Source organism: Xenopus tropicalis, chromosome 2 (assembly GCF_000004195.4).
Source record: "Xenopus tropicalis strain Nigerian chromosome 2, UCB_Xtro_10.0, whole genome shotgun sequence".
Taxonomy (NCBI): domain Eukaryota; kingdom Metazoa; phylum Chordata; class Amphibia; order Anura; family Pipidae; genus Xenopus; species Xenopus tropicalis.
This window is the reverse complement of record NC_030678.2, coordinates 150,972,668-150,985,146: the sequence shown is the minus strand read 5'-3', so window position 1 is coordinate 150,985,146 and position 12,479 is coordinate 150,972,668. Positions and strand designations below refer to the sequence as shown.

Here is a 12,479-nt window from a genome sequence, read left to right as displayed (position 1 = left end):
GTTATATAGATCAGTAATGTCCAACCTGCTGCACCACCAGTAACTGATAATCTGTAAGTGTAAATTCTATTTCAATAAGAGCTTGAGGGCTGCAGGTTGGACATCACTAATACTGCATATAATAGTATAATAACTAATAAACATTATAATTGTAACTACCTTGCGATACTAGGGGCCCCGGGGAATGGCCTCTCTGGGAAGGGCCCGGCTGAGCTCAGATACACCTGGCTGCCCGCACCCTGTGACTGACCGCACTCCGCTGTCCTTTCGCACAGTCCCCCGCAGGTCACTCCCTCTGACAACCTGTTACATGCAAACGATTGATTGCTGCCTCCGCTGTCCAATCACAGAAGTTCATTCATTTTCCCTACGGGGCGAACCACCAATAGGCATTGTGATGAACTCCTGCGCCCTCCCCTGTGAGCGCTTGGTGAGCCTGGATGAAATCCCCGGCGTGCAGTAGTGAGTAGTGCCTGGGACACTCTCCTGACTGGGAGCTCCATGCCCGCACCGTAACTGGGAGCTCCATGCCCGCACCGTAACTGGGAGCTCCATGCCCGCACCGTAACTGGGAGCTCTATGCCCGCACCGTAACTGGGAGCTCCATGCCCGCACCGTAACTGGGTGCTCCATGCCCGCACTGTAACTGGGACAGGAGCCCGCACCGTAACTGGGTGCTCCATGCCCGCACTGTAACTGGGACAGGAGCCCGCACTGTAACTGGGACAGGAGCCCGCACTGTAACTGGGAGCCCGCACTGTAACTGGGAGCCCGCACTGTAACTGGGAGCCCGCACTGTAACTGAGAGACCCCGGGCACTGCGCTAACCATGAGCCCCTCTATGTGGCCCCACAGGGCGCTCCTCGGGATATGGCTGCTGCTGGCTGCACCGCTCCGCGCACAGATCGGGCTCCCTGACGAGTCGAACCTGTCCTACGGACCGCTGGAAGATGAGATCCTTGTGGCCAACAGCGGGATCCGAGTGCCCTTCGGCAGGTCCGTATTCCTGGATCCCATCCACGATCTGGCGATCCAAGTGCGCCCGGGGGACAAGTGCCACCTGACCGTGCTGGGTAATGACCCCCTGTCCCAGAGGCCCGGCCGCCTCTCCCCTAACAGGTTCCCTTGCGAGTTCGGTTCCCAGGAGGTGAAGTACTCGCACTTGGGTGCCCGCAGCCCCTCCAGGGACAGAGTGAAGCTCCAGCTGCGCTATGACAGCCCCACTAGCACCCTCATCATCCCATTCCTGCTGGAGGTGGAGGTGCTCTTCACCCAACTGGAGGTGGTGACCAGGAACATGCCGCTGGTAGTGGACAAGCTGCTGGGCACCAGCCCCCCCATAGACAGGAAGATCCTGGAGTTCACGTACGATAAGAGCTCGGAGCTGTGCCGGCTGAGCCCGCTGCCCGGCCTGTCGGGGCTGCCCCGCTATGGGAGTCTGTTACACGCCCCTGCGCAACATATGGACTGTGAGGAGTTCCTACAGCGCGGAGTGCGCTACCAGCACAGCGCCGACACCCAGTCCCCCAACAGAGACTTCATCCCCATGCAGGTGGAGCTGCACGACAGTGCCGGCAATGTGCTGAGGCAGGAGCACTTCCACCTGCTGGTGCGGATCCGGGAAGGGCTGGAGAACACGCACCCCAAGCCCAGCTTTGTGGCCATGATGATGATGGAAGTTGACCAGTTTGTCATGACAGCCATCACCCCGGATATGTTGGCCGCAGAGGATGCGGAGACGGAGCCGGGGGACCTGATCTTTAACATCACCTCCGCCTTTCTCCCCGGGCAGGGGCAGATAGTCAGTACCGATGATCGCAACCTGCCCATCACCTCCTTCTACCAGCGGGACCTACAGGAGCTGCGCATCGCCTACAAACCCCCGGCCCAGGACTCGGACAGAGAGCGCATCTTTGAGATGGAGCTGGAGGTGGTGGATTCCGAGGGCGCAGTGTCCGACCCTTTCTCCTTTATGATCGTGGTGAAGCCCATGAACACCCTGGCGCCTGTCATTACCCGCAACACCGGCCAGCTGCTCTATGAGGGCCAGTCCCGGCCGCTCTCCAGCTCACACAACCTACAAATTAGCGACGAGGACAACCTGGACGACGTTCGTGTGACTGTGCTGGATGGGCTAAGGCATGGGCAACTTACCCTGGTCAACTCACCTCCAGGGGGCGCCAAGTTCTTCACTGCTTCAGATTTAGACCAGGGAAGGGTCATCTACCAGCATGATGGCAGCGACACTTACAGTGACAACATTGTCTTCCGTATGACTGATGGGAAACATGAGGTGGAGTTTCTTTTCCCCATCACTGTGGTGCCAACTGATGATGAGCCCCCTATTGTCAATGCCAACACTGGATTAATGCTGTCAGAGAAGGAAGTGGCCCCTGTGACCCCCTTTGTTCTAAGTGCAACCGACATTGACTCAGAGGACTCTTCCATCCTTTTTACTCTGGAGCCTCCTTATTCCACCCTTGGTGTAATGGTGTTAAGACAGAATGAGGTGCCAGAGGATATCTCTCAGTGGCATATCATCCCTGAACTGAACTTGTTTGAGAAAGTGGTGAAAGTGTGGTCTCAGCAGGATATACTAGATGGCAAACTGTACTATAAACATGTTGGACCCCACAATACAGAATCAGTAATGGACCAGATCATTTTTAGGGTTCAAGATGACAATGACCCCCCAAACCAGTCAGGGGAGCACACATTTTTAGTAAAAATAAATCCCATAGATGACATTCCTCCTGAGCTTTTTCCTGGTACCTCTCTTAAAATGTTGGTCCAAGAGTACCACCTGACCCCCTTTAGGAGGAAGTTTTTACGTTATACTGACCAGGACTCTGAAGATAGAGACCTGAAATATACAGTCGTTTCCCCTCCATCTGACACTGATGAGAACAACCCAGTTCTTATGGGATTCATTGTTCTGAAGGAAAACCCAGACCAGGTGGTTACTGAATTCACCCAAGCCCAAATCAACCACCTCAAGATTGCCTACAAACCCCCTGATTTGGAGCTGGGAATCACCCCACATGTGGTGCAGTTTCACTTCACTGTGGAAGATGCATCCGGGAATGTAGCAGAAGGAGACTTCACCATTTATCTAGAGCCAGTAGACAATAAGCCCCCAAATATTATCAATACAGGGATTACTGTACAAGAGAGAGGAACTCATGTTATCACCAAAGCGGAGCTGGATGCAACTGATGCTGATACCGGGAATGATAAAATTTCTTTTACCCTTACACAGTCTCCAAAATATGGCCAACTCCTATACACCAGCCACATCATGGAGGTTGGGGAAGCGTTCGTTCTGGATGACATATATAAAGGAAGGATTGCCTATACTCACAGTGGGGAAGAGTCTGCTGCCGACACATGTACTCTGGATGTAAGTGATGGGGTTCATGTCGTTACAATCATCCTGAAGGTTACTGTTCGCTTGGTGGATGATGAGATACCTAGACTTATGCTGCCATCTGGTACTATAGGGTCTTATTTAGATGTGCTGGAGGGGGGCTCAGCAGAGATCACATCGAATGTCATCCAGGGGACTGATGCAGACACTGATGACCTAATGCTGACATTTATTGTGGAAGATCCACCTCTATATGGTGAAATTCTGGTGAATGGCTTTCCTGCTGAAAGATTTTCCCAAAGGGACATTATCGATGGCTCAGTTGTCTACAGCCACACATCAGGGGAAATTGGTTTGCAGAAAATTGAGGACTCTTTTAATTTAACCCTCTCGGATCTGTCAGAGGAGTGGACTATTGGAGGTAACAAAGTAAATGGGGTGCGGATTCAAGTGACTATTCTGCCAGTGGACAATCAAATCCCAATAGTGACTGTGGGGGACCAGTTTACAGTTATTGAAGGTGAGAAAGATGTGATAACCCCTGCACATTTAAGTGCAATAGATGGGGACACCCCTAATGATGATATACTATGTACCATAGTAGTTCAGCCATCCTCTGGCTACATTGAGAACATTTCTCCAGCACCGGGTTCTGAGAAATCCAGGGCTGGGACAGCTGTTAGTGCTTTCACCTTAAAAGACATCAGACTGGGTCATATTTACTATGTGCAGAGCATTCACAAAGGCGTGGAGCCTGTGGAAGATAGATTAACTTTTAGCTGTTCTGATGGAATAAACTTCTCCCCAAGACAATTCTTCCCCATTGTTATTATACCAGCCAATGATGAAAAGCCTGACATATTCATGAGGGAATTTGTAGTCATGGAAGGAATGAGCCTTGTTATTGATACCCCTATACTGAATGCTGCCGATGGTGACATTCCAGCAGACGATCTCATCTTCTTTATCACAAAGCCCCCCAAACACGGCCACATAGTGAACCAGCTTACCAATGGCAGCATACCTGTCATCACTTTCGGTCTGGAGGACATCAAGGAGAGCTCCAGTATTATATATGAGCATGATGATACAGAAACCAAAGAAGACAGCTTTGACATCAAGCTTACTGATGGAAAGCACACTGTGGTCAAAACTGTGCTCATTATGGTCATTCCGGTGGATGATGAGACCCCTAGAATGACCATCAATGATGGGCTAGAAATTGACATTGGGGAAACCAAGCTGATTAATAATAAAATCCTCAAAGCAACAGATTTAGACTCTGAAGACAAGACTTTAACTTACATTTTGCGCTATGGTCCTGGTCAGGGTCTGCTGCAGAGAAGGACGCCACACGGTGATCTTGAGAATATCACAATTGGCATGAACTTTACTCAGGATGAAGTCGATAGGGATCTAATACAGTATAAACACTTTGGCCAAGAAGGTATTAGGGATCTGTTTAAATTTGATGTGACAGATGGCATTAACCCTCTCATTGACAGATATTTTTATGTTACTGTGAGTAGCATTGATTTGGTCTTTCCAGATGTCATTAGCAAAGGTGTGTCATTAAAAGAAGGAGGGAGAGTTACTTTAACCACTGACCTGCTAAGTACTAGTGACCTGAACAGCCCAGATGAGCACTTGGTGTTCACTATTACTCGTGCTCCCGTGCGTGGGCACCTTGAATGCACAGACTTGCCAGGGGTGCCCATTACTTCTTTCACTCAGCTCCAGCTGGCAGGCAATAAAGTCTATTATACTCATACCTCAGATGATGAAGTGAAGATGGACAGCTTTGAATTTGAAGTAACTGATGGCTACAACCCAGTATTTCGTACCTTTAGGATCTCTATCACAGATGTGGACAATAAAAAGCCGGTGCTAACAATTCACAAGTTGTTAGTGAGAGAGAGTGAGAACAAATTAATTACACCATTTGAACTCACAGTGGAGGACAGGGACACCCCTGATAACTTTCTAAAGTTCATTATCACTCAAGTACCAGTTCATGGGAAGATCATGTACAATAATAGCAAAGCCGTGACTTCTTTCACCAAGCAGGACCTCAACGATAACCTTATCAGCTACAAACATGATGGCACCGAGTCTACCGATGATAGTTTCTCCTTCACAGTCACGGATGGTACCCACACAGACTTCTATGTCTTTCCTGACACTGTCTTTGAGACAAGACAACCCCAAATGATGAAGATCCAGATCCTGGCTGTGGATAACGGTGTGCCCCAGATTGTAGTAAACAAAGGTGCCCCAACTTTGCGGATCCTGACAACCGGCCATTTGGGATTTTTAATTACCAGCAAATCGCTGAAAGCCGAGGATAGGGACAGTGCCCACCTCTCCCTGCGCTTCCGGGTCACACAAGGTCCCAGTCATGGATTCATCATGAACTTGGGAAAAGGAAACCAAAGCATCAACCAGTTCACCCAAGGTAACCTTTCTTTTGTTCTTTCTCAAATTAGAGCACCACAGTTATATTATCTGTAGCTATAGATTCTGAATGCCAGTAACACACAAAAACAAAATTGAAAAGAGCTTCTTATGTCAGAAATATAATGAGCTACAAATATTGCCGGTGACAGAATAATAATTTATAAGGAATATTTTCATCTTGTAAAAAGCCACAAATGACATTTTGCCTGTTTAATTAGGTATATACAACCTGTGTTCCTGCAGCAGTTTTTGAACTCCCAGCATCCCGTTAGCCTTCAGCTAAGGGTCTCCTGATGCTGGAAGTCAAATGTCCTCTCTAACCTACCCTAAAACTACCCCAGGCTCTTATCTTTCTGTAAAACCCATAAAAACCTGATATGCTAGTGTTTCTTAACATTTTTTCCTAAGGGGCCCAAGGCTTCCTGACCCATAAACTGGATTAGAATAAATATTTCACCTCATTTTTCTATTGTAGTATGTAACTTCACATAAACAAAGGGGATAATGGGAAATAGTATGGGGACCCATTTTGGTCTGGGAGATGAAGAATCCCTGTGCTATGCAAAACCTACATGACCTGGCATTGCACCCTTCACTGCTAAACGGATGCAAGCAGATGGTGTTGGAGCAGAGTAACTGAATATTATATATATTTATATATATATATATGTATATTTCTGTTACTGGCCCTTTAATGTTTGATCTTCAACTCCTGGTTGGGCTTTTCTGAACTACATCTCCACACATCCCTAATTGTTGATGCTCGGGTTTCCAGATTATCGACAGCAGGTTGGTGATGGCTGTGCATACCGTTCAATTGGTTGCAGTGCCAGGCCAAGTAGTCTTGGCACCCAAGGTAATACTACTTGGCCTACCGCCCTGACTGCACATCTCCACCCTTAAGCCCCCCCCCTCCGGCAGTGTTGCTCACCGCTGGCTGGCATTTCCACTGATCGCACCCTGTATCTGTTGTGCCCCTAGGCACGTGCCTTTACTGCCTATCTCTATCCAGCCTTGGTGGTTTCATATCCTTCATATTAAACTTGCATATTCACCCTCAGCATGTATATATATATATATATATATATATATATATATATATATATATATATATATGTCTTTAATGTCAATAGACAGCTGCTGCCAGCACAGAATGCTCACACTTAAAATAGCACATTTGCTAAAGCGGAATGCATTGCAGTGAAAGATTAATGGAACGATTGCCACTTGGATATAGTACAAAGCATTATCACACTATGATGGCATTATTAAAGTAATAAATGTGGCTCCTTATTGAGGCCAGGCTCTTACCATTCTGTATATTTAACTCCAGTCCTGCTCTGTACTATGATATTACTCATTAATACAGTCACATCTGCGGTATTTGTTTAAGATGTGCAAGGAAGGAAAGGTTGTGTTTGTAAGATCATTAACCACACAGACAGAGTTTCCCAAAGGTTTCTTGTGTTTTCCTTTCATTTGCAACAATGTCAATGATTTGTGGCACAAGCTCTTTATCATATTCCTTCTGATCTCCTGACTTGAACTCTTTTGTAACAATTAATTTCTAAACCAACTTCTGAATTGGCAAAGCGTCAGAAGAAAATTGTTAGGGGAAAAGTATATTTAAGGATAAGAAAAAAAAAAAACCGGTGCTGACATCAGACAGGCTTCCCACTGCTGAATCAAGCCTGGACTAGCAGTTGCCATGCAGGTTTATGGGAAATGGGAACTTTGGCTGAAAAGGGAATTTTAGTTTCTTCAAAGCAGGAATAATGTAGGTAATGACAGGCTGCACCTGCACCGGTCTCCCCAAACTCACCAACCACATCCCCTTTATCTGCCCCCTCCAACATACATGTGGAGCTAATGCAGGTTTGGCTAAAGTACTAATTACCAAGTGTGCCCTGAAAGCCAGGTCAGGACTACTGGTATTCAAAATGGTCCCTGGCTAGTACACAGAGGGCCAAACAGCCCCCACCAGCCCAATAAATAGTGACTGTCTATGGCATCTTACAGCAGCCCCCCTGGCATTTGATAGAATACACAGATTGCCAGTCTGGGCCTGCCAACAGCTTCTGAATTCACCACCCGTGTAAAATATGTTGTGTGCTTTAGGCCCTATGTGACCCTCGTCCAACTGTGCCTGTCAACACAGAGCTGCAGAAAGAAGTGGACAGTACACCACATAATGATTTTTGAAAACCCTTAAGCTTAGCTTCTAAACATCTGCCCAGAGCATACTGAGCATGCGCAGTGTCACTGACACTTTTTATAGAATCCAAGATGGTGACACCCCTGTGCACTCTTGGGAAGGCTTGGATTATTACTGTTACACAGTTTCTGAAAATTTAGGCTTGTTCAGTAAATTTAGTACATAAAATCTGGCATTTCTGCATTTCTACCCATATTTGTTTCTAGGGTTTAGTTCTCCTTGTAATAATTGTACTATTTTTTTACGGAAAGGAACCCAAAAGTTTTACTGGCACTAGTGACAAAACTGCTAATTGCACATTTACCCAGTAACTGAATCTCTTCCATAATCGCAGAGCAGGTAACTTGAGACGTGAGCAAGGCCAACACACAGAGAGTGCAGCGCACAGGGGGAAGGGTGCTGACACTTTCTTTCTTTCACACTTGGATCTGTGTTGTCTCCTCTCCCTGGGTAGCATAATAAGTGTCAGGATGAGTGTATTCATGATGCTTTGATGGACTGTAACCACAGGGGCTAACTAGGATCCTTTCAAATGTTGTAACTCTACAACTCCCTGCACCCCTCCAGGCACCCAGAGCTCTTGGTGGGATGCTGAGATTTGCAGTCCAACAACATCTGACAGAAAGCCAGTTGATTTCTGTGAATAGAGTCACTCAAAACATTAGCAAAAGGTTACCCTTTCTGCCCTTTTCATTCATTTTAAATCAGAGCCACCCCCTGCCACATGTCCTTTTTGTTATTAATGCACTTCTCTAAGTCACAGGACGTGCTGTGGGCTTCCTTGCTTTACCAGAGCTTGGGGACTGAGCCACAATATACAGGTTATATTCAATATAAGTCACAATACAAGGCTTATGATTCCATAGCAGCTCAGAAACAAGTGCACTGCCCACCTATAGTTGTGCGATATCGGGCTAATTCGATTGTTTGGCACATCAAATTAAAACAGTGGGCATAGGGCTGTTGGTTTGGGGATCACATCATTGAGTAGATGCGGCCCCCAGTCTGATGGAAAAACCAAACCTGACCATTATCAGGCCAGATGTCGGTTGGGGAAGCCCGACGTTGGTGCCCATACATGGTCAGATAAGCTGCCGAATTGGCCTAAAGGACTAATATCGACAACTGAAATCGGCTCGTATATGGCCACCTTTATATCATTAATGTTATATTGCGGATAAGCCTCTGAGCTTGTACTGTAAGTTAAGTGTATAAAATACTGCATTTCTACCCATGATCATTATTAGGCTTCAGTTCACCTTTAAATCAGGAAATGATTATTGTCCATAAGACAATCTATACATAGTAAGTATAATCTCTTACATCTTTATTAAAAAATCTAACGATCGTTCCTTTTCCTTAGCGGACATCGATGACATGCAAATCTGCTACGTTTTACGAGACAAAGAGAATGCGACTAGTGACATTTTCTACTTTACTGTTGAAGACAATGGTGAGTACATTGTGTATTATAGGTCCTAAGACTGTGGTTTTTCATATGTGAGTGTATGTGCTAAAGGAAAACTGTGCAACAGCTGCCCTTGGACTGCCGTTTCCAATGAGCCAGATCCTTAGGCTAAAATCAATCCATCTTTACCGAGTGTTATATAAATGCAGATGATCAAATGTATTACCCTTCCTAGGAAACAGCTGAGTCTGCAAGCTTTTCACAGTTTCATGCGCCATCGAACATAAAACAAATGTGCGGTTTGATATAAATGCCTGCAGTGTAGTGTAGGGCAACAGTTGGATGTGCATCTGTGGTATTTTTATCAGATTTTATTCCATTTGTTGATAGACAAATGTAACTTTGGTGTTCGAGTGATCTTGAGTTTGACCTTGTCTTGCCCTGGGGGAGAGTAACAGCTAAAATGCAACAGACCTAGGAAAATAGCAGATTTGAAGATTTGCCCCGGAGATAACTCCAGCACCAGAGCTTGTCAGGCAATTCTTGTCTCTCATGTTTGGAATACTGAAAAAAGCGGTGGGCAAAATGCCTGAAATCCCCCTGTGTGCCATTGCTAGAAGGAATAGTCTTGTTATTAAAGAGAGGAAAGGTAGAATGAATGGGGGGTGACAAATTGTTAGGTTTTCCTATTGATTGTAGTTGATTAGCTCCTACCCCAAACTGGTGCTCCTCTCCCTTTAAAAATGCACTGGCTTATGGTACGTATCCTATGAGTGCCACATTGACATATTGTTGTGAGTCTTGGGCGGGTGCTTGTGCAGTACAAAACTTCTTTGCTGATTTCTGTACTACCCCTGCACCCAGCGTCAGTAGGTACAGGGGATGCCTAGGACACGGAACAAAGTGGCAACCTGGTACTTGCAGGAAAAGCATCCTGAGCACCAATTTTTAAGAAGATGAGTGCCAGAACGGGGTAGGATGTAAGTGACTAAAATCACTGGGAAATGCCTAATAGCTTGGCACCCCCTGTGATTGTAGTTTTGCTTGCTCTTTAAGGTAAAGACTTAAAGACGGACAGAAGCAGATGGCATGCACAAGTAGTATTTCTTTTAATTCTTAACCAGCCTTGGTTTAATTATAATGTTCAAATGGAGAAGAAATTTGTCAACTTTGTAGGACAAACAAGCACCTTGTTTCCCAATAGAGGATTGATGGGGAACCAGTCATTGCTAAGGTACAAAATTAGTTCAGTTTAGTCTAACACTGGGCATCAGAGGTATTTCATATATTTCACACTGCTTGAAACTGCACTGACACCTACACCATCTCTACTGAGATTGCTTTATGATCCCATTTTCATTGTATTTAATATCGTTTTCGACCCAGAGCTAAGATATTTGTTGAAGTATAATATTTCAGGCATAGCTGTGCGGCACGGCAGCTTTTCAGTACGTGCCTGAAGATTTTTATTTTTTCTGCACCTGAATGTTGCATGCGTGGGACAATGTATAAACTGCTTGCACTCCCAAAACAAAAAAGTGTTCCATGAATGGCTGCAGCTATACAAATAACCAGATACTGTATACATACAGATGTGCAGGTGAAAGCAAGGCAAATAACTGAGCACAAGCATATAGAATGCTTCTGTTCTTTTACCTTATTGTCCTGTCTGAGCTATGAGCTGTACTTATAATGCGTGTTTGCAGGAGCCTCAACTGGGTCAGAAACTGATCCTAACAGCTGTCCTTATGTGATTCGGAGCTTCTAGCTCATTGAATCCATGAGTTTTTGATGTGCCATTTTCTCCAGGCTGACATGTCACTTGTGGAAGTTCTCACCCACAAAGACCATATTCTGAAATACACAGTGGTTCAGGATACTGTGGTCAAATTAATACCTGTATTTTAATAAAACAAAGCAGAACATTATAGTATGTGTATACAGTGCAATAATAGTTCAATCCCCAACCTGTGCCAGCTTATGCCCACATGTTACATATTCCAACATACATTGAAGTAAGACTTTTCTTTATCCACATGGTGCCTGTAAGATAGGGTGATAGTATTTGCTTTTGTTCTGGATACATTGTGAACAATACTGGCAGTCTTTTCGGCATGTGTTATTTCATTTCGGAATAAAATGCTTATCTCTCCATGGTTTTCTGCCTCCCCCTTTCCCAAGAGCAGACATCAAAGCCCAGTGCAGTGTGGCTCAGGTAGATACTGGCAGAATGTCAGCGGCACAGACATTGGTTTCTATGTTCCTGGGAAGAATCCAAATCCTGAATGAATAAACACACTACAGAGCGCATTCAAGGACTCTTGTCTGAGGACAAAAACTGCTCTAATGTACTTAGAATTTCCTTATTCCTCTGTGCTCTTGACTTTGGGGACTGGTTGTTACATTAATGCAGGTTCTGGCATTATTATATCTACCTGTTGGTGATCCTTGTGCCATGCTGTGCTGCCCACTACAAAGCAGTTGGTCAGCTGATAAAATACAGAAGAACATTTTCATCTAAATGCATTTTTGAAATAGTTTCTAATTGCACAATTCATTTTTTTTAACGTTTTTTGGTTTTTACTGATGCCAAAAGCTCTTGCTCGCTGTTGTGCTGTTCCACTTATAATGGGTAAACCGATTGTTCAGCAATGAATGCCAGTAATTTGGATGCTCAATTGGCCAGATCTCACAATACCTTTCATTTTTAAATTGGAGAAACAGTATACAGCACTGGAGAAAGAGGAGAAGGGGCTCAGGACAATGCAGACATTTTATCCCCTACACCCCACCCCATAAATCAATAGCCCAACAGCTATCCTTCGACTGTTCAGCAATAACAAGTGTAGTCCTGCACTCTTACTTGCAAATGGTGTAATGTAACCAGTAGAAAGTTTGCTCAAGGAGTACTAACTCATAGCAACCAAGATTTATAACTCTTATGCAACATGAGCGCCATGAATAGGCATTGTGTTTTAATCACAAAAATCTGTTTTTTTATTATTTTTTAACTAACAGGGAAGCTACTCCAT

The 12,479-nt window shown here is 45.2% G+C and overlaps 1 protein-coding gene across 1 annotated transcript in view; it reads left to right on the top strand.

Moving 5' to 3' along the window:
- Positions 1–455: 455 nt before the first annotated feature.
- frem2 (FRAS1 related extracellular matrix protein 2) overlaps positions 456–12,479 on the top strand; it is a 123,772-nt gene continuing 111,748 nt past the window's right edge. Inside the window, exons 1-2 of the mRNA XM_018091727.2 lie at positions 456–5,822; positions 9,403–9,492. Coding sequence (XP_017947216.2) covers positions 830–5,822; positions 9,403–9,492 — 5,083 coding nt within the window. The 5' untranslated portion in view covers positions 456–829. The remainder of the gene's footprint in view (positions 5,823–9,402; positions 9,493–12,479) is intronic.